Source organism: Cetorhinus maximus, unplaced genomic scaffold (genome assembly GCF_964194155.1).
Source record: "Cetorhinus maximus unplaced genomic scaffold, sCetMax3.hap1.1 HAP1_SCAFFOLD_1358, whole genome shotgun sequence".
NCBI classification, from domain to species: domain Eukaryota; kingdom Metazoa; phylum Chordata; class Chondrichthyes; order Lamniformes; family Cetorhinidae; genus Cetorhinus; species Cetorhinus maximus.
In genome coordinates, this window is record NW_027597299.1 from 53,667 (window position 1) to 74,186 (window position 20,520).

The 20,520-nt window shown below is 50.8% G+C and overlaps 1 protein-coding gene and 1 long non-coding RNA gene across 2 annotated transcripts; one reads left to right on the top strand and one right to left on the bottom strand.

Annotated features, from left to right (window-relative positions):
- The first annotated feature begins 2,421 nt into the window (after positions 1–2,421).
- LOC144676111 (uncharacterized) lies at positions 2,422–2,998 on the top strand. Its single transcript, XR_013575247.1, has 3 exons — positions 2,422–2,514; positions 2,599–2,750; positions 2,847–2,998. It is a non-coding gene; the product is annotated as an uncharacterized LOC144676111 (long non-coding RNA).
- Positions 2,999–3,594: 596 nt separating this feature from the next.
- Positions 3,595–19,934, bottom strand: LOC144676112 (mitochondrial import receptor subunit TOM40 homolog). Its single transcript, XM_078536615.1, has 8 exons — positions 19,860–19,934; positions 18,260–18,352; positions 15,582–15,683; positions 14,035–14,140; positions 10,309–10,431; positions 7,719–7,795; positions 5,986–6,088; positions 3,595–3,885 (listed from the first exon to the last, which is right to left on the bottom strand). The coding sequence occupies exons 1-8, from the start codon at positions 19,908–19,910 to the stop codon at positions 3,746–3,748; spliced, it is 795 nt and encodes a 264-aa protein (XP_078392741.1). The 5' UTR covers positions 19,911–19,934; the 3' UTR covers positions 3,595–3,745.
- Positions 19,935–20,520: the final 586 nt, after the last annotated feature.

Genomic DNA, 20,520 nt, shown 5'->3' on the forward strand with positions numbered 1-20,520 from the left:
AGGGAGCTTTACTCTGTATCTAACCCCGTGCTGTACCAGTCCTGGGAGTGTTTGATGGGGACATTGTAGAGGGAGCTTTACTCTGTATCTAACCCCGTGCTGTACCTGTCCTGGGAGTGTTTGATGCGTACAGAGGGAGCTTTACTGTGTATGTAACCCCGTGCTGTACCTGTCCTGGGAGTGTTTGATGGGGACAGTGTAGAGGGAGCTTTACTGTGTATGTAACCCCGTGCTGTACCTGTCCTGGGAGTGTTTGATGGGGACAGTGTAGAGGGAGCTTTACTGTGTATCTAACCCCGTGCTGTACCTGCCCTGGGAGTGTTTGATGGGGACAGTGTAGAGGGAGCTTTACTCTGTATCTAACCCCGTGCTGTACCTGTCCTGGGAGTGTTTGATGGGGACAGTGTAGAGGGAGCTTTACTCTGTATCTAACCCCGTGCTGCACCTGTCCTGGGAGTGTTTGATGGGGACAGTGCAGAGGGAGCTTTACTCAGTATCTAACCCTGTGCTGTACCTGTCCTGGGAGGGTTTTAGGGCGGGATACTGGGGGTTGTAAACATGAAGAGCCTGAAAAGTGTTTGAAATGAACATAAACCCTGAAAGCTATTGCAGTGTCAGTCCAGCACAGGCACATTGTTCGATAGGAGTAAGAAAATGATAGGACAGAGAACGACAACAATGAGGCTTGTCCATGTCGTTTATTAACACAGTACAACGCAAAACATCATTTGCAAAAACAGTTTTGTGTGTTTTAAGTTATCAAACATGATTTACACGCAGTGTCCTTTCACTTACAGTATCAAACACTCTGTACATCTCTTTCCCAGGGGTTTAAATCTCTCAACCTCACATCAGAGGGCCTCTGACTGAGGCACGAGCACGATGAGCAAGGCAGGTTAACCATCCATCTGATTACAAAATAAAAGTAAACAGGGCCAAGGTGGCGGGGGCGGGGTTTGATGGATTTTGGTCTCACGCCAACCTTCGTGATCGACAGGGGGCAAGGTCGAAGGTCAGGGAAACACAGCCCTCGTTTAGTCGAGAGTCCTGTAATTCCCCCCCTGCAGCTCAGTCGCCCCTTCCCAACTCGAAGACAAAGAGCCGGACAGTTCCTCCGTCCCCAGCTCCGGACACTGGTCAGAGCTCCACGCCCCCTCCACTTTCTCCCTCCGTTACCGCTCACCATTGTCAGGCTAGCATCTCGCTCTCTCTCTCCTTCGGCCAGCGTTACTGTGGCAATGCCGGGAAGACCAGCCACGCCTCTGGTGTTGACTGGGGGGGGGTGGACGGGGTTGGCCCAGGAGGAGGGAGTTTGTGGGGGTGATGTTGGGGGGGCGGGGGGGAAAGAACCGAAGTTTCACAGGCTGCACGGACCAGCGAGGGGGCAGAAGGGGTACAAAATCCAAAGATGCAATTTCACTTCACTCCAGCAACAGTGAATCTCGCCCTCTGGCTCCCCCCTTAACCTCGCACCCCTCCCCCACCGCCCCCAGCACCCAAACACCCCCTGACGCATCTCCAAAACCCTAACGAGGGGGGCAATAAAACACGACTGAGCAGAAGAGGGGTGTGGGGGGGAGGGTGGTGGGGTGATTAAGAGGGCAAAAGGGGGGGGGCTGATTTGACTTGCTGCACAAGTTTAACGATGATCTAATCGAGGTATTTAAGTTAATTAAAGGATTCAATAGGGTCGATAAAGAGAAACTTTCGTCTGGTGGTGGGGGGTGAGAGCAGAACAAGGGGTCAGAACCTTAAAACTCGAGCCAGGCCGTTCAGGGGGTGATGTCAGGAAGCACATTCTTCACACAAAGGAGGGGGTGGAAATCTGGAACTCTCTCCCCCCACCCTCTAGAAAGCTGTTAAGGTTGGGAGGGGTCAACTGAAACTGTCAAAACTGAGATTGAGAGATTTTTTTGTTGGGTAAGGGGATTAAAGGGTTACAGAACCAAGGCGGGTGGATGGAGCTTAGGTACCATCAGTTGTGATCTGAATGAATGGTGAGACAGGCTCGAGGGGCTGAATGGCCTCCCCTTCTGCTCCTCTGAACTTCAATTTGGTAGGAAAATCTGTGCTCATACATCCTTCAGTTTAGGGTTTTGATGTTAATGGCTAACAAGTAGCGAACAAACCCCTAAATCTGCAGCACTGTGGGTATACCTACACATGGACTGTAGCGGTTCAGGAAGGCAGCTCACCACCACCTTCTCAAAGGCAATTAGGGATGGGCAATAAACGTTGGCCTAGCCAGCGAAGCCCGCATCCTGTCAATGAATAATTAAAAATAAAAGTGCCATCTTAATATAAAACTTAGTTAAGATTCTGCCTTAGGATACATCGGAAGAGATCCCAAGCTCGTTTTTTTGTAGTAGGAATGAGTTTTAAAGTAAAATAAACAGATTTGGACATTCGAAAGCAGGGCTTGAGGGAGGGAGGAGGAGAGAGCTATTTAAGATTGCACCATTACTACAGAGATTGTCTCTGAGCAAGACACAGGGATCAAGTCCACAGTCACAGGCTGAGATTACTCTCTACAGATCCTACCCCAAATAACAAGGCAGAGGGAGAGAGAGAGAGAGAGAGAGAGACGGACAGTCACAGGCTGAGATTGCTCTCTACAGATCCTACCCCAAATAACAAGGCAGAGAGAGAGTGAGTGCGTGTGTGCGAGAGAGAGATTGAGAGAGAGAGAGAGAGAGAGAGAGTTTGAGAGAGAGAGAGAGATTGAGAGAGAGAGAGACGGACAGTCACAGGCTGAGATTGCTCTTGACAGATCCTACCCCAAATAACAAGGCAGAGAGAGAGAAAGACAGAGAGAGAGAGAGAGAGACGGACAGTCACAGGCTGAGATTGCTCTCTACAGCTCCGACACCAAATAATAAGGCAGAGAGAGAGTGAGTGTGTACGAGGGCTAGAGGGAGAGAGAGAGACAGTCACAGGTTGAAATTGCTCCCTATAGTTCACACCCCTAACAGCAAGGCAAGGTGGGGGGGGAGGGGGGAGAGAGAGAGAGAGAGAGGAGGGCGCACGTGCAAAAGAGAGAGAGAGAAAGGGCGTGGAGAGAGGGGGGCACATGCTCGAGAACATGCTCAAGAGAGAGAGGGGTGCATGTGTGAGAGGGAGAAATAACAGAGGCACATGTGTGTGTGAGAGAGAGAGAGAGAGAGAGACACACAGAGACAGGTGCGCACATGCAGGAGGGAGGCACATGCAGGAAGGGGGCGCAAAAGGGAGCTCGAGAGAGAAATAGCCTGAGGGAGATGGAGGGAAAGAAAGGAAGGCTACATCGCACTGAAAACTTCAAACAGAGGGGTCCCTGTGCTGGATCACAGCCTGTTCCGTTTGGGTGTGCGGGAGTGAGCAGTGTTAGGGAGGAGGTGGGGGAGCTGTCTCAGAGTGGAGCCCAGTCCCACAGGTTGGCAGAGTCAATCAAACTCCGATCGGGATGTTCAAATCCAGAACGCGGCACGAGACCGCGTTCCAACTCCAAACCCTGCCGCATCGCGGAGGGGGAATTCACACCCCCCTACCCCTCCCCTCTCCTACCCCAGCCCCATCCCCTCCACTCCTCCGGCCCCCAGCCCCCGGGCCCCCTGCTGTGGCGACACGTGCTGCACCGTCAGTGAATGACCCAAGGTAACAAGGTCTCTGTACATTCCAGTAAAAATAAAAACTTGTCTTCCTCTGCTCGATGGACGTGGCTGTTCCCACCCGCCTGCCCCCAGGCCCCCTGCGCCCCCCACCGCGATTAACCAATCGTCAGGCCAAAACCACACTGGAACTTGTTCTTCCTGTGGTTCAGGAAGGCTCCCATTGCTAAGGTCAAAGGTAACGGAACAAGTTTCTTCTCTAGAGTCGCTCCAACAACCCAGTTGCTGTCGACAGACCCTGCACAGAGAGAGAGAGAGAGAGAGAGAGACAAGGTTTACAGTGTGTACAATCCTTCAACACAGTACCACAGTCTGTAACTATAGATGCTGTCGACAGACCCTGCACAGAGAGAGAGACAGACAAGGTTTACAGTGTGTACAATCCTTCAACACAGTCCCACAGTCTGTAACTATAGATGCTGTCGACAGACCCTGCACAGAGAGAGAGACAGACAAGGTTTACAGTGTGTACAATCCTTCACAGTCCCACAGTCTGTAACTATAGATGCTGTCGACAGACCCTGCACAGAGAGAGAGAGAGAGAGAGACACAAGGTTTACAGTGTGTACAATCCTTCACAGTCCCAGTCTAACTATAGATGCTGTCGACAGACCCTGCACAGAGAGAGAGAGAGAGAGACAAGGTTTAGTGTGTACAATCCTTCAGTCCCAGTCTGTAACTATAGATGCTGTCGACAGACCCTGCACAGAGAGAGAGAGACAAGGTTTACAGTGTGTACAATCCTTCACAGTCCCACAGTCTGTAACTATAGATGCTATCAACAGACCCTGCACAGAGAGAGAGAGAGAGAGAGAGAGACAAGGTTTACAGTGTGTACAATCCTTCAACACAGTCCCACAGTCTGTAACTATAGATGCTGTCGACAGACCCTGCACAGAGAGACAAGGTTTACAGTGTGTACAATCCTTCACAGTCTCACAGTCTGTATAGATGCTGTCGACAGACCCTGCACAGAGAGAGAGAGAGACAAGGTTTACAGTGTGTACAATCCTTCACAGACCCACAGTCTGTAACTATAGATGACAGGGTATATCTCAGTCTGTCAATCAGGCCTGGGGTTGACTTTACACAGGCTATTTGTGTTCTGTAACTATCCTCCCACTCACTGCATCGTCCGGGGGGGGGGGGGGTGGATTCTGCTGTCCTGTCAGTGCTGACCTGTTTGCTGTAGTTCGCAGAGGCTCTGTTCAGACAGACGCTGTGCGTTCAATGTCCCACCACACCCACCAAGAAAGAAACCCCTGCATCTGTGTAGCGCCTTTCGTGAACACAGGGTGTCCCAAACGCTTTACAGCCAATGGAGCGCTTTAAGTGTAGCTGCTGTTGAGATGCAGGGAACACACAAGCCAATTTGTACACAGCAAGATCCCACAAACAGCAAAGCGATAAGATGATCATCTGTCTTTTTAGTGATGTTGATTGTGGGGCAAATATTGGCCCCAGGACCACCTGGGGAGACCTTCCTTGCAATGGTGTAAATACACAATTCCCACACATGCACCCCCCCTCCCCCCACTTCAAGAAGTAGTCCCCCCTGCTCTTCCCCCACCCCGCAAAGCATGTTTTTCCCCTTCAAGTATTTCTCCAATTACCCCTTTTGAAAGTTCCTATTGAATCTGCTTCCACCGCCCTTTCAGGCAGCGCCTTCCAGATCACAACAACTCGCTGTGTCAAAAAAATAATTCTCCTCATCTCCCCCTCTGGTTCTTTTCCCGATTCTCTTCAATCTGTGTCCCTCTGGTTACCGACCCTCCTGCCGCTGGAAACAGTTTCTCCTGATTGACTCTATCCAAAACCCCTCATGATTTTGAACATCTCGATTCAATCTCCCCCTTAACCTTCGCTGCTCTAAGGAGAACAACCCCAGCTTCTCCAGTCTCTCCACATGAGGGAAGACCCTCACCCCTGGGACCATTCGAGTAAATCTCCCCCACACCCTCCCCAAGGCCTCGACTTCCTTCCTAAAGTGCGGGGCCCAGAATTGGACCCAATCCTCCAGCTGAGTGGGGTCCAACGCCCTCCGAGTAGCAGAGAGCACAGGGGAGAGCTCCGAGGCAGGTGGGAGCGCTTCTGCTGGGGGCTGATTCACCCGCACAGATTGAAACCTCTGTTCAACCTAGAGCTGAGCTGATTCCAGACAGAGTCAGTAGGTAGTGGGGGGGGGTGGAATCTTCCAGGCTTTCTACCCCCTGACGTGGAGTGTAATCTCAGCAACCCGCCCACGTGTGGCACAGCCCAGCGATGTGACCTGCCCGTTCCCCAGGGGCCTGGCTTTGGGGCTTGGCAGGAGAGGAGTTGAGCAAATAAAGATACTGACCTTTAAACAGGAGGTTTGCTTTGGGGAGGTCCAGCTGGTAACCAAATGTCACATTGGTGTCCTGCATCCGGAAACTGGCTTCCAGTTCCACACCGACTTGTAACTGAGAGAAAGGTATCGAGTTAGAGAGCGGGGCGGTTAGGTTGAGAGGAGGAGAGCCAGAGAGGCGGGGGGAGAGAGAGGGGCAGAGGGGGAGAGAGGGGGGCAGAGGGGGAGAGAGGGGGGAAGAGGGGGAGAGAGAGGGGCAGAGGGGGAGAGAGAGGGGCAGAGGGGGAGAGAGAGGGGCAGAGGGGGAGAGAGAGGGGCAGAGGGGGAGAGAGAGGGGCAGAGGGGGAGAGAGAGGGGCAGAGGGGGAGAGAGGGGGGCAGAGGGGGAGAGGCTGAAGGAGAGATGGAGAGGCTGAAGGAGAGAGGGAGAGGCGGAAGGAGAGAGGGAGAGGCGGAAGGAGAGAGGGAGAGGCGGAAGGAGAGAGGGAGAGGCGGAAGGAGAGAGGGAGAGGCGGAAGGAGAGAGGGAGAGGCGGAAGGAGAGAGGGAGAGGCGGAAGGAGAGAGGGAGAGGCGGAAGGAGAGAGGGAGAGGCGGAAGGAGAGAGGGAGAGGCGGAAGGAGAGAGGGAGAGGCGGAAGGAGAGAGGGAGAGGCGGAAGGAGAGAGGGAGAGGCGGAAGGAGAGAGGGAGAGGCGGAAGGAGAGAGGGAGAGGCGGAAGGAGAGAGGGAGAGGCGGAAGGAGAGAGGGAGAGGCGGAAGGAGAGAGGGAGAGGCGGAAGGAGAGAGGGAGAGGCGGAAGGAGAGAGGGAGAGGCGGAAGGAGAGAGGGAGAGGCGGAAGGAGAGAGGGAGAGGCGGAAGGAGAGAGGGAGAGGCGGAAGGAGAGAGGGAGAGGCGGAAGGAGAGAGGGAGAGGCGGAAGGAGAGAGGGAGAGGCGGAAGGAGAGAGGGAGAGGCGGAAGGAGAGAGGGAGAGGCGGAAGGAGAGAGGGAGAGGCGGAAGGAGAGAGGGAGAGGCGGAAGGAGAGAGGGAGAGGCGGAAGGAGAGAGGGAGAGGCGGAAGGAGAGAGGGAGAGGCGGAAGGAGAGAGGGAGAGGCGGAAGGAGAGAGGGAGAGGTGGAAGGAGAGAGGGAGAGGCGGAAGGAGAGACAGATGGCGGGTAGGGAAGGAGGGAGAGGAGAGGTGGGGGGGGCAGGAGGAGAGAGACAGGGAGGTGGAGAGACTGGGAAGGGGAGAGTGACACGGGTGTAGGGAATGAATCAGAGAGGGGGAGGGAGAAACAGATGGCAGGGAGGGAAGGAGGGAGAGGAGAGGGAAGAGGTGGGGGAGGAGAGAGACAGGGAGGTGGAGAGAGACACAGGCAGGGAGAGGGGGAGACACAGATGGTGGGGAAGGAGAAAGGAGAGATGGGGAGGGGGAGAGACTGGGAAGGGGAGAGAGACACGGGTGTAGGGAATGAATCAAAGAGGGGGAGGGAGGGGGGCAGATAGATAGCCAGACAGACAAGGGGAAAGGGAGAGAGGGAGACAAGTGTAGGGAATGAGAGGGAGGGAGAGAAAGAGAGAGAGAATGTGACTCAGGGAGAGAGAGAGAGAGAGAGAGAGAGAGAGAGAGAGAGGGGAAGTGGAGGGAAAAGAGAGAGAGGTGTAGGAAATGAGACAGACAGGGACAGGATGGGAGGGAGTGATGGGCACGGGAAAATGAAGGCTGCCCATCAGTCAGACAGCAGGATTTATTCGAACAATTCCTACCTGGTCGTTGGCTTTGTGGTAGTATGTAGCATGTGCTCCGGCCTGACTCAGTGTCAGTGTCCCAATCCAATTACTTCCTGTTAGTGGGGTGGAAGGCAGAGAGGAGAGTGATCAGATCCTGCCGTGTTGACAAGCCCACTCACAAGCTACGGCAACTCCACACCGGATCCACACCGTCACGGAGATAGCTTATTTCCAACTCCATAGGCCACACCACCCCCGCCTCAGCTCATGTACAACTGAAATCCTCATTCCTGCCCTTCTTACCTCTGGACCTGACTACAGCAACACACTCTGAACCAGCCTACCATACTGTGCTACCTCCAGCCCCTACAACCCTCCCTATCTCTGTAACCTCCTCCAGCCCCTACAACCCTCCCTATCTCTGTAACCTCCTCCAGCCCCTACAACCCTCCCTATCTCTGTAACCTCCTCCAGCCCCTACAACCCTCCCTATCTCTGTAACCTCCTCCAGCCCCGACAACCCTCCCTATCTCTGTAACCTCCTCCAGCCCCTACAATCCTCCCTATCTCTGTAACCTCCTCCAGCCCCTACAACCCTCCCTATCTCTGTAACCTCCTCCAGCCCCTACAACCCTCCCCATCTCTGTAACCTCCTCCAGCCCCTACAACCCTCCCTATCTCTGTAACCTCCTCCAGCCCCTACAACACCAGCCCCTACAACACTCCCTATCTCTGTAACCTCCTCCAGCCCCTACAACCCTCCCTATCTCTGTAACCTCCACCAGCCCCTACAACCCTCCCTATCTCTGTAACCTCCTCCAGCCCCTAAAACCCTATCTCTGTAACCTCCTCCAGCCCCTACAACCCTCCCAATCTCTGTAACCTCCTCCAGCCCCTACAACCCTCCCTATCTCTGTAACCTCCTCCAGCCCCTACAATCCTCCCTATCTCTGTAACCTCCTCCAGCCCCTACAACCCTCCCTATCTCTGTAACCTCCTCCAGCCCCTACAACCCTCCCTATCTCTGTAACCTCCTCCAGCCCCTACAATCCTCCCTATCTCTGTAACCTCCTCCAGCCCCTACAACCCTCCCTATCTCTGTAACCTCCTCCAGCCCCTACAACCCTCCCCATCTCTGTAACCTCCTCCAGCACCTACAACCCTCCCTATCTCCAGAACCTCCTCCAGCCCCTACAACCCTCCCTATCTCTGTAACCTCCTCCAGCACCTACAACCCACCGAGATCTCTGCGCTCTTCCAATTCTGGCCTCTTGACCATCCCCCGATCCCCATCGCTCCACCATTGACGGCCGTGCCTTCAGCTGCCTGGGGGGCCCTGAGCTCTGGAATTCCCTCCCTAAACCTCTCCACCCCGCAACACCCCATCCCTCTCTCTCCTCCATTAAGACGCTCCTTAAAATCCTCCCCCTTTGACCGAGCTTATGGTCACCTGGACCGAATATCTCCGTATGTGGCTCAGGGTCAAACGAACGTTCCCATGAAGCTCCATAGGATGTCTTACTACGTTAAACGCGTTATATAAATGCAAATGGTGATGTAACAAAAGCACAGAACGACTCCGTAACAGACGAATTGCGTAGAGTTCCAGCTCCCCTCACCCCCTCCCCCTCCGCCCATTGGGGGGTGGGGGTTCATGTGCTGGAAACCGATAGTGGCTCCTCATGCTGTACATTGAGTAAATCCCCAGCCTCGAGGCAGAGCACTGTCAGAGCGAGTGTCACTAGCTCAGCTCTGGAGAAAGAAATTCCCCCTCTTCCCAACCTGGGCTTCAATGGCTGTCCTGTACAGACCATCCTGTTTGGAGAGGAGTCGGGGGGCGGGGGGCCGGGGGCCGGGGGGGGGGAGTCTGGCAGCCAGGAAATCTCGAAACCAAACACTCACCCACCCGCCCACAGCCACCAATCCAGCAAGGGGGGGAGGGGGGAATGTCAGGAGCCAGAATGACTTGGAAATCAGCTCCGTGGTCGAGGGGCACAGAATGGAGCGACACCACCATCTGGTGGCTCAAACAGGAACTGCAGCAGCAGCCCGTTCTCCCTTTCCGTTCGACCCCAGCTGACCTGCATCTCACCTCCCATCTATATCTGCCTGGGTTCCAAAACCCTCAACCCAACAAAAAGCCAGCAATCTTAACTGATTCTCCAGTCTCAAAAGTTTTTTTTTGGTGGGGGGTGTTGGGAGGAAAGGGAGTTCCAGGTTTCCACTCCCCTTTGTGTGAAGAAGTGCTTCCTGACATCACCCCCTTTGCATTTTAAGGTTCTGCCCCTTTGTTCTGGACTCATTCCCTCCAGAGGAAATATCTTCTCTCTGTCGACCCCGCGGAATCCTTTAATCATCGTTAAGGACATCAATTAGATCACCCATTAATCTGAGATGCAAACCTAGTCTGTACGACCAGTCCTCGTAATTTAAGCCTTTCAACCCTCTGGATTATTCTTGGGAATGCCAATACCCCTCTCCGCACCAACACAGTATCGTTTGTGAGCATCTAATTCAGTGAAAATCCGTATAACCTCCAATACACGGCCGGCGACGCATTTATGCCTGTGATATAGAAAGGTACGCATGGCCCTGACAAGGGGGCTGGCACACCTGGCTGACTTACCTGTATACCTGCCAGCGACAGACATCACTGCACCTTCCTCCCCTGGCCTGCGGTGATAGACGAGCTCTCCTCCCATGGCCAGGTTGGCCGTGATACTCTGCAAATAGTGAGCCACGAAGATACCTGCAAAACCAACGTGGAAAAGGCTCATAATCCACGCAAAAACTGGGGTACAGTACTGGCGGGGACAGGTCTGTCACTGTATAACACTGGGATACAGTACTGGTGGGGACAGGTCTGTCACTGTATAACACTGGGGTACAGTACTGGTGGGGACGGGTCTGTCACTGTATAACACTGGGATACAGTACTGGTGGGGACAGGTCTGTCACTGTATAACACTGGGGTACAGTACTGGTGGGGACAGGTCTGTCACTGTATAACACTGGGATACAGTACTGGTGGGGACAGGTCTGTCACTGTATAACACTGGGATACAGTACTGGCAGGGATGGGTCTGTCACTGTATAACTCTGGGGCACAGTACTGGTGGGTATAGGTCTGTCACTGTATAACACTGGGGTACAGTACTGGTGGGGAAGGGTCTGTCACTGTGTAACACTGGGGTACAGTACTGGTGGGGACAGTTCTGTCACTGTATAACACTGGGGTACAGTACTGGTGGGGAAGGGTCTGTCACTGTATAACACTGGGGTGCAGTACTGGTGTGGACAGGTCTGTCACTGTATAACACTGGGGTACAGTACTGGTGGGGACGGGTCTGTCACTGTATAACACTGGGGTACAGTACTGGTGGGGACGGGTCTGTCACTGTATAACACTGGGGTACAGTACTGGTGTGGACAGGTCTGTCACTGTATAACACTAGGGTACAGTACTGGCGGGGACAGGTCTGTCACTGTATAACACTGGGGTACAGTACCGGTGTGGACAGGTCTGTCACTGTATAACACTAGGGTACAGTACTAGTGGGGATGGGTCTGTCACTGTATAACACTGGAGTATAATACAGATGAGGACCATTGTGTTACTGATGGCACTGGCAATGTTGAAGGTGAGAGTTACTGAACGTCAGTAAGGGAGATTAACTAACTCTCCCTTAGTATAGAAACAACTTACATTTATATCGCGCTTCTATTATTGTAAAACATCCCAGGATGTCTCACAGGAGCGATTATCAAATAAATTTGACCCCGAGCCACAGGAGGAGAAACTAGGGACAAGTGACCAAAAAGTCAGTCAAAGAGATCGGTTTTAAGGAGCATCTTAAAGGAGGAGAAAGAGAGAGAGTCGGAGAGGTTTAGGGAGGGGATTCCAGAGCTCAGGGCCCCTCAGGCAGCTGAAGGCATGGTCGCCAATGGTGGAGCGATGGGAATCAGGGGATGGTCTAGAGGCCGGAATTGGAGGAGAGCAGAGATCTGGGAGGAGGAAGTGATTTCATTGTTGTTATTGGTTACTGTGAAGGCAGAGACCATGAAGGAATTTGAACACGAGCGCGAGTGTTTTGACACTGAGGGGTTGAGTCTTGCTGCACCTGGAGCTAATGTAAAAGCAAAACTTGCATTACCACAGCAACCCGTGGTTGCCACAGGTGTCCTGGGCCAAAGTTGATCCCTGAACAAAAAGATCGACAATGGAGGGAGCACAGGAAGGAGGTCGCGAGCATCTTCCATCAGTCAGACAGGCTGCAGCTCCATTCACCTCATCACAGCTCGTGGGATCTTGCTGTGCGCCAAATGGCAGCCACATCTCCCGCACGAGAACAGCGTCTACGTGTCAAGAAGTGCTTCAGAACAAGGGGGCAGAACCTTAAAACTCGATTCAGGCCGTTCAGGGGGTGATGTCAGGAAGCACTTCTTCACACAGAGGGGAGGGGGAATCTGGAACTCTCTCCTCCCCACCGCCCCCCAACAAAGCTGTCGAAGCTGGGATGGGTCCATTGCAAATATCAAAACTGAGATGGATAGATTTTTAATGGGTGAGGGGATTAAGGGTTATGAAATCCAGACGGATGGAGGGTGTTCAGATAATCTGGCTGAATGGTGCAACAGGCTCAAGAAGCTGAATGGCCTCCTCCTGCTCTAGTGTAACAGGCTCGAGGGGCAGAATGGCCTCCTCCTCTTCCTGTGTAGTCGACCCGAGGAGCTGGATGGTCTCCTCCTGTTGCTGTGTAATGGGACTATAATGTGGGAAAATGTGAAGTTGTTCACTTTGGCGGTAAGAATGAAAAAAAAGCAGAGTATTACTTAAATGGAGAATGGCTGCATAATTCTGAGGTGCAGAGGGATCTAAGTGTCCTAGTGCATGAGTCACAAAATGTTAGTATACAGGTACAGCAAGTAATTAGGAAAGCTAATGGGATGCTATCCTTTATTACGAGAGGGATTGAACATAAAAGTAAGGGTGTTATGCTTCAGTTATGCAGGGCATTGGTGAGACCGCACTGCGAATACTGTGAGCAGTTTTGGTTTCCTTATTTAAGGAAGGATGTAAATGCATTGGACGCGGTTCAAAGGAGGTTTAATAGATTGATACAAAAATAAAAACAGCTGGAAAAACTCAGCAGGTCTGACAGCATCTGACAGCGGAGAGGAAAACAGTTAACGTTTCCAGTCCGAATGACTCTTCCACAGAACTAAGGGAATATAGAAATGAGGTGAAATATAAGGTGGTTTAAGGGGGGGTGGGACAGGTGGAGCTGGATAGAGGGTCAGTGATAGGTGGAGGCAAAGGAGAGATTGCCAAAGATGTCATAGACAAAAGGACAAAGAGGTGTTGAAGGTGGTGATATTATCTAAGGAATGTGATAATAGGTGACATTAAGGGTAGAAAGCAGGGCCAGCAAGGTACAGATAGCCCTAGTGGGGGTGGGGTGGGGGTAAGGAATCGAAATAGGCTAAAAGGTAGAGATAAAACAATGGATGGAAATACATTTAAAAATAATGGAAATAGGTGGGAAAAGAAAAATATATTTAAAAAACATAAATTATTGGAAAAAGGGGGATCGGAAAGGGGGTGGGGATGGAGGAGAGAGTTCATAATCTAAAATTATTGAACTTAATGTTAAGTCCGGAAGGCTGTAAAGTGCCGAATCGGAAGATGAGGTGCTGTTCCTCCAGTTTGCGTTGAGCTTCACTGGAACATTGCAGCAGGCCATGGACGGACGTGTGGGCAAGAGAGCAGGGTGGTGTGTTAAAATGGCAAGATTTCCAGCATCTGCAGTATTTTGCTTTTATCTTAGTGTTTACTAGATTGATACCTGGAATGAGCGGGTTGTCTTGTGAGGAAAGGTTAGACAGACTGGGCTTGTTTCCACTGGAGTTTAGAAGAGTGAGGGGTGATTTGATTGAAGTTTACAAGATACCGAACGGCCTTGACAAGGTGGACGTGGAAAGGATGTTTCCTCTTGTGGGTGAGTCCAGAACTAGGGGGCACTGTTTTAAACTTGGGGGTGGCCCTTTTAGGACAGAGATGAGGAGAATTTTTTTCTCTCAGAGGGCTGTGTGACTTTGGAACTCTCTGCCTCAGGGGGTGGTGGAGGCGGGAGGTCATTGAATATTTTTAAGGCGGAGAGTGTTAGATTCTTGTTAGGCAAGGGAATCAAAGGTTATCAGGGTTAGATGGGAATGTGGAAATCAAAACACAACAACAGATCAGCTGTGATATTATTGAATGGCGGAGCAATGGCCTCCTCCTGTTCCTGTGTGAAGAGACTTGGGATCCCAGGAGGTGCTAAAAGGTGCAGAAATGGGAATGTTTTCTTACCCGATCCAAGGAGAATATCAGGGTTTCCCAATGTCAGTGTCGCTGTGAAGTCCTCACCCCGATACTCCGAATCCACCTGCCAGTTTATAAATTTCGATTGTTGTGTCTGGGAGAGAAGGGACAGGTACAGCACGGGGTTAGATACAGAGTAAATCTCCCTCTACACTGTCCCCATCAAACACTCCCAGGACAGGTACAGCACGGGGTTAGATACAGAGTAAATCTCCCTCCACACCGTCCCCACCAAACACTCCCAGGACAGGTACATCACGGGGTTAGATACCGAGTAAAGCTCCCTCTACACTGTCCCCATCAAACACTCCCAGGACAGGTACAGCACGGGGTTAGATACAGAATAAAGCTCGCTCTACACTGTCCCCATCAAACATTCCCAGGACAGGTACAGCACGGGGTTAGATACAGAATAAAGCCCCCTCTACACCGTCCCCATCAAACACTCCCGGGACAGGAACAGCACGGGATTAGATACAGAGTAAAGCTCCCTCTACACTGTCCCCATCAAACACTCCCAGATCAGGTACAGCACGGGGTTAGATACAGAGTAAAGTTCCCTCTACACCGTCCCCATCAAACACTCCCAGGACAGGTACAGCACGGGGTTAGACACAGAATAAAGCTCGCTCTACACTGTCCCCATCAAACATTCCCAGGACAGGTACAGCACGGGGTTAGATACAGAATAAAGCCCCCTCTACACCGTCCCCATCAAACACTCCCGGGACAGGAACAGCACGGGATTAGATACAGAGTAAAGCTCCCTCTACACTGTCCCCATCAAACACTCCCAGGACAGGTACAGCACGGGGTTAGATACAGAGTGCGCCTTCCTCTACACTGTCCCCATCAAACACTCCCAGGGCAGGTACAACACGGGGTTAGATACAGAGTAAAGCTCCCTCTACACTGTCCCCATCAAACACTCCCAGGGCAGGTACAGCACGGGGTTAGATACAGAGTAAAGCTCCCTCTACACTGTCCCCATCAAACACTCCCAGGACAGGTACAGCACGGGGTTAGATACAGAGTAAAGCTCCCTCTACACCGTCCCCATCAAACACTCCCAGGACAGGTACAGCACGGGTTTAGATACAGAGTAAAGCTCCCTCTACACTGTCCCCATCAAACACTCCCAGGACAGGTACAGCACGGGGTTAGATACAGAGTAAAGCTCCCTCTACACTGTCCCCATCAAACACTCCCAGGGCAGGTACAGCACGGGGTTAGATACAGAGTAAAGCTCCCTCTACACCGTCCCCATCAAACACTCCCAGGACAGGTACAGCACAGGGTTAGATACAGATAAGAGATCTCATCCACTGCTCCATCCTGCCCACAAAGGATTCGAACTTGATGTTGCTTCTGGCCACACTCTGCTGACTTTCAGCAAATACCTGCCCAACAGCAGCAAAGCTAAGACTGCTGCAGTGACAGGGGAGGTCCTCAATCTGACTGGGCCAGCCTAACATCCTGATCAGACTTCCTACGCACATATGGGATCTGCTGGCGAGCAGGCTCAATGCACTCACCTGTAACACCATTTTTGACCGCACTCTGTTCGTTAATTGGTGAATGAGCTGTGCGTTCAGGCTGCCTGTGTTATCCATGTCTCCGACTAACACTGGGAATGCCTGCAAAAAAAAAAAGGTGTCCCTTATAGCAGTTCGTTCCCCTGAACCGCCCCGATTAGATTCCAGTCTGTAACTCACTCCCGGGTATCTGTTATTCTATATATAAACCCCCCGAACCCCTCGATTAGATTCCAGTCTGTAACTCACTCCCGGGTATCTGTTATTCTATATATAAACCCCCCGAACCCCCCTCGATTAGATTCCAGTCTGTAACTCACTCCCGGGTATCTGTCATTCTATGTATAAACCCCCCCCGAACCCCCCTCGATTAGATTCCAGTCTGTAACGCACTCCCGGGTATCTGTTATTCTATATATAAACCACCCCGAACCCCTCGATTAGATTCCAGTCTGTAACTCACTCCCGGGTATCTGTTATTCTATATATAAACCACCCCGAACCCCTCGATTAGATTCCAGTCTGTAACTCACTCCCGGGTATCTGTTATTCTATATATAAACCCCCCCGAACCCCTCGATTAGATTCCAGTCTGTAACTCACTCCCGGGTATCTGTTATTCTATATATAAACCCCGCCGAACCCCTCGATTAGATTCCAGTCTGTAACTCACTCCCGGGTATCTGTTATTCTATATATAAATCCCCCCGAACCCCTCGATTAGATTCCAGACTGTAACTCATCCCCGAGTATCTGTTATTCTATATATAAACCACCCCGAACCCCACGATTAGATTCCAGTCTGTAACTCACTCCCGGGTATCTGTTATTGTATGTATAAAACCCCCGAACCCCTCGATTAGATTCCAGTCTGTAACTCACTCCCGGGTATCTGTTATTCTATATATAAACCCCACCCGAACCCCTCGATTAGATTCCAGTCTGTAACTCACTCCCGGGCATCTGTTATTCTATATATAAACCACCCCGAACCCCTCGATTAGATTCCAGTCTGCAACTCATTCCCAGATATCTGTTATTCTGTATACAAACTACCTGAAACCCTCAATTAGATTCCAATCTGTAACTCACGCCCAGGTACCCGTTGTTCTGTACATAAACCACCCCGAACCCCTTGATTAGATTCCAGTCTGTAACTCACTCCCGGGTATCTGTTATTCTATATATAAACCCCCCGAACCCCTCGATTAGATTCCAGTCTGTAACTCACTCCCGGGTATCTGTTATTCTATATATAAACCCCCCGAACCCCCCTCGATTAGATTCCAGTCTGTAACTCACTCCCGGGTATCTGTCATTCTATGTATAAACCCCCCCCGAACCCCCCTCGATTAGATTCCAATCTGTAACGCACTCCCGGGTATCTGTTAATCTATAGAAAAAAACCACCCCGAACCCCTCGATTAGATTCCAGACTGTAACTCACTCCCGGGTATCTGTTATTCTATATATAAACCACCCCGAACCCCTCGATTAGATTCCAGTCTGTAACTCACTCCCGGGTATCTGTTATTCTATATATAAACCCCCCCGAACCCCTCGATTAGATTCCAGTCTGTAACTCACTCCCGGGTATCTGTTATTCTATATATAAACCCCGCCGAACCCCTCGATTAGATTCCAGTCTGTAACTCACTCCCGGGTATCTGTTATTCTATATATAAACCCCCCCGTACCCCTCGATTAGATTCCAGTCTGTAACTCACCCCCGAGTATCTGTTATTCTATATATAAACCACCCCGAACCCCACGATTAGATTCCAGTCTGTAACTCACTCCCGGGTATCTGTTATTGTATGTATAAAACCCCCGAACCCCTCGATTAGATTCCAGTCTGTAACTCACTCCCGGGTATCTGTTATTCTATATATAAACCCCACCCGAACCCCTCGATTAGATTCCAATCTGTAACTCACTCCCGGGCATCTGTTATTCTATATATAAACCACCCCGAACCCCTCGATTAGATTCCAGTCTGCAACTCATTCCCAGATATCTGTTATTCTGTATACAAACTACCTGAAACCCTCAATTAGATTCCAATCTGTAACTCACGCCCAGGTACCCGTTGTTCTGTACATAAACCACCCCGAACCCCTTGATTAGATTCCAGTCTGTAACTCACTCCCGGGTACCTGTTATTCTATGTATAAACCACCCTGAACCCCCCTCGATTAGATTCCAGTCTGTAACTCACTGCCGGGTATGTTATTCTATATATAAACCACCCTGAACCCCTCGATTAGATTCCAGTCTGTAACTTACTCCCGGGTATCTGTTATTCTATATATAAACCCCCCCGAACCCCTCGATTAGATTCCAGTCTGTAACTCACTCCCGGGAATCTGTTATTCTATATATAAACCACCCCGAACCCCTCGATTAGATTCCAGTCTGTAACTCACTGCCGGGTATCTGTTACTCTTTATATAAACTACCCGAATGCCTCAATTAGATTCCAATCTGTAACTCACGCCCAGGTACCTGTTGTTCTGTACGTAAACCATCCGAGCCCCTTGATTAGATTCAAGTCTGTAACTCACTCCCGGGTATCTGCTATTCCACATATAATACACCCTGGCTCATTGACTGGGCTCTGATATGGAAGCTGCTGACTGACTCCCTGTTACTCTGTGTGGAGTGAGAGCCGCTCTTACCTCAGTGGGACTGAGCTGCTTTGTGCCAACATACGTTGCCCCGAAGTGATAGCTGGATTCTGCTAATGTGCTGAGGGAAACTGTGTGATTGACCTGTGGTGGGAGAGAGAGGGATATTTTGATTTCAAGTGAAGTGAAGGAGATAGAATGATAGAATGCAGGTAACACCAGGTAAAAGGCATCGTTTTTTTGCATAACATGGTCTTTGAGTGCTGAGGAGAGTTGGTTGCATTAGGACGTCCATTTATAGACATGGCTCAGTAAATTCCAGTCTAAACTCTTGAGTCATGGGTTCAAGACCCCCTCAAGTCAAGAATCCCAGAGTAAACTTCAAGTACAGTACTGAGGAAGTGCTGCAGTGTCGCAGGATCAGTAACGAGGGAGGGTCGGCGCCGAGGGAGCACCGCACTGCCCAGGGGTTGGCGCCGAGGGAGCACTGTCAGAGGTGCTGTGTTTTGGATGATACATTAAACCCAGGTCCTGTGTTACCTCTTGGGCTGTGCTTAACCAGCCCCATGGCCTCCATTTTGAAGGAAGCAGGGAAGTGCTCTCCTGTGTCCTGACCAATACTTACACCTCAACCAACATCATTGAAACAGATAGGCTGATTATCTTATTGTGGTTTGTAGAAGCTTGTTGTGAACAAATTGGCCGCTGTGCCCCCCCTACAACAATAACCGCACACATCAAATGGTGATGCATTTGGGAGGTTGGGAAATTTTCAAATATTCCTATATAATTGCAGGTACTTGTTTAAGGATGCTTCCCGTATTGGAAAGAGACACACAGGAATTTAAATCACTCTAGTTTGGAGCATCTAACATCCAAAATATCCTTTTCGAAAAGCTTATCTTATTCTTCATTTGAACGAATGAAGTAAGTTATTGTAAACATTTATAAAAAGCCGTTTAGTCCTCAGCTGGAGGATTGTGTCCAATTCTGGGCCCTGCACTTTAGGAGGGATGTCGAGACCTTGGAGGGGGTGCGGAGGAGATTTACTCAAATAGTCTCAGGGATGAGGGACTTCAGTTCATGTGGAGAGACTGGAGACGCTGGGATTGTTCTCCCTAGAGCAGAGAAGGTTAAGGGGGAGATTGAATCGAGGCGTTCAAAATCACGAGGGGTTTGGATAGAGTCAATAAGGAGAAACTGTTTCCAGCGGCAGGAGGGTCGGTAACCAGAGGGACACAGATTGAAGAGAATCGGCAAAAGAACCAGAGGGGGAGATGAGGAGAATTATTCTTTTTTGACACAGCGAGTTGTTGTGATCTGGAAGGCGCTGCCTGAAAGGGCGGTGGAAGCAGATTCAATAGGAACTTTCAAAAGGGGGAATTGAATAAATACTTGAAGGGGGAAAATTTGCAGGGCTATGGGGGAAAGAGCAGGGGGGGAAAGAGTGGGACTAACTGGACAGATCTTTCAAAGAGCCGGCACAGACACGATGGGCCGAATGGCCTCCTTTGGTGCTGTTTGATTCTATGAGTATGATCTAGGGCCACCATGTGCCTTCAGAAAGCTGCTCCATAGATTAAGCATGTGGTTACGGCCAGACTGTTTTCTTTCTATTATAAACACAGCGATGCATACGATGTAGACTGACCTGGAAGTGATTGCTTAGACCTTTGTTTACTATGAGTTTCACCCCTTCCATTTGAATTGGGAAAAGTTCTGTGAATAAGAGAGAGAGAGAGAAATTAAAACACAATTAACATGAGTGGAAAGATTACCCCCTTATCGATAAGGAGTAGGCAGTAGGCTTATAACAACATCTTGCATTTATTTAGCACCTTTAATGTAGTAAACATCCCAAGACAATTCCCAAGGAATGATTATCAAACAAAATTTGACCTCGAGACACGTAAGGAGATATTAGGGACAGGTGACCAAAGGCTCAGTCACAGAGGGAGGTTTTAAGAAGTGGCTTAAAGGAGGAGAGAGGGCTGGAGAGGTTTAGGGAGGGAATTCCAGAGCTCAGGGCCCCAGGCAGCTGAAGGCACAGCCACCAATGGTGGAGCGATGGGAATCAGGGGATGCTCAAGAGGCCAGAATTGGAGGAGTGCAGAAAGGGTTGTAGGGGCTGGAAGAGGTTACAGAGATAGGGAGGGTTGTAGGGGCTAGAGGAGGTTACAGAGATAGGGAGGGTTGTTGGGGCTGGAGGAGGTTACAGAGATAGGGAGGGTTGTAGGGGCTGGAGGGGGTTACAGAGATAAGGAGGGTTGTAGGGGCTGGGGGATGTTACAGAGATAGGGAGGGTTGTAGGG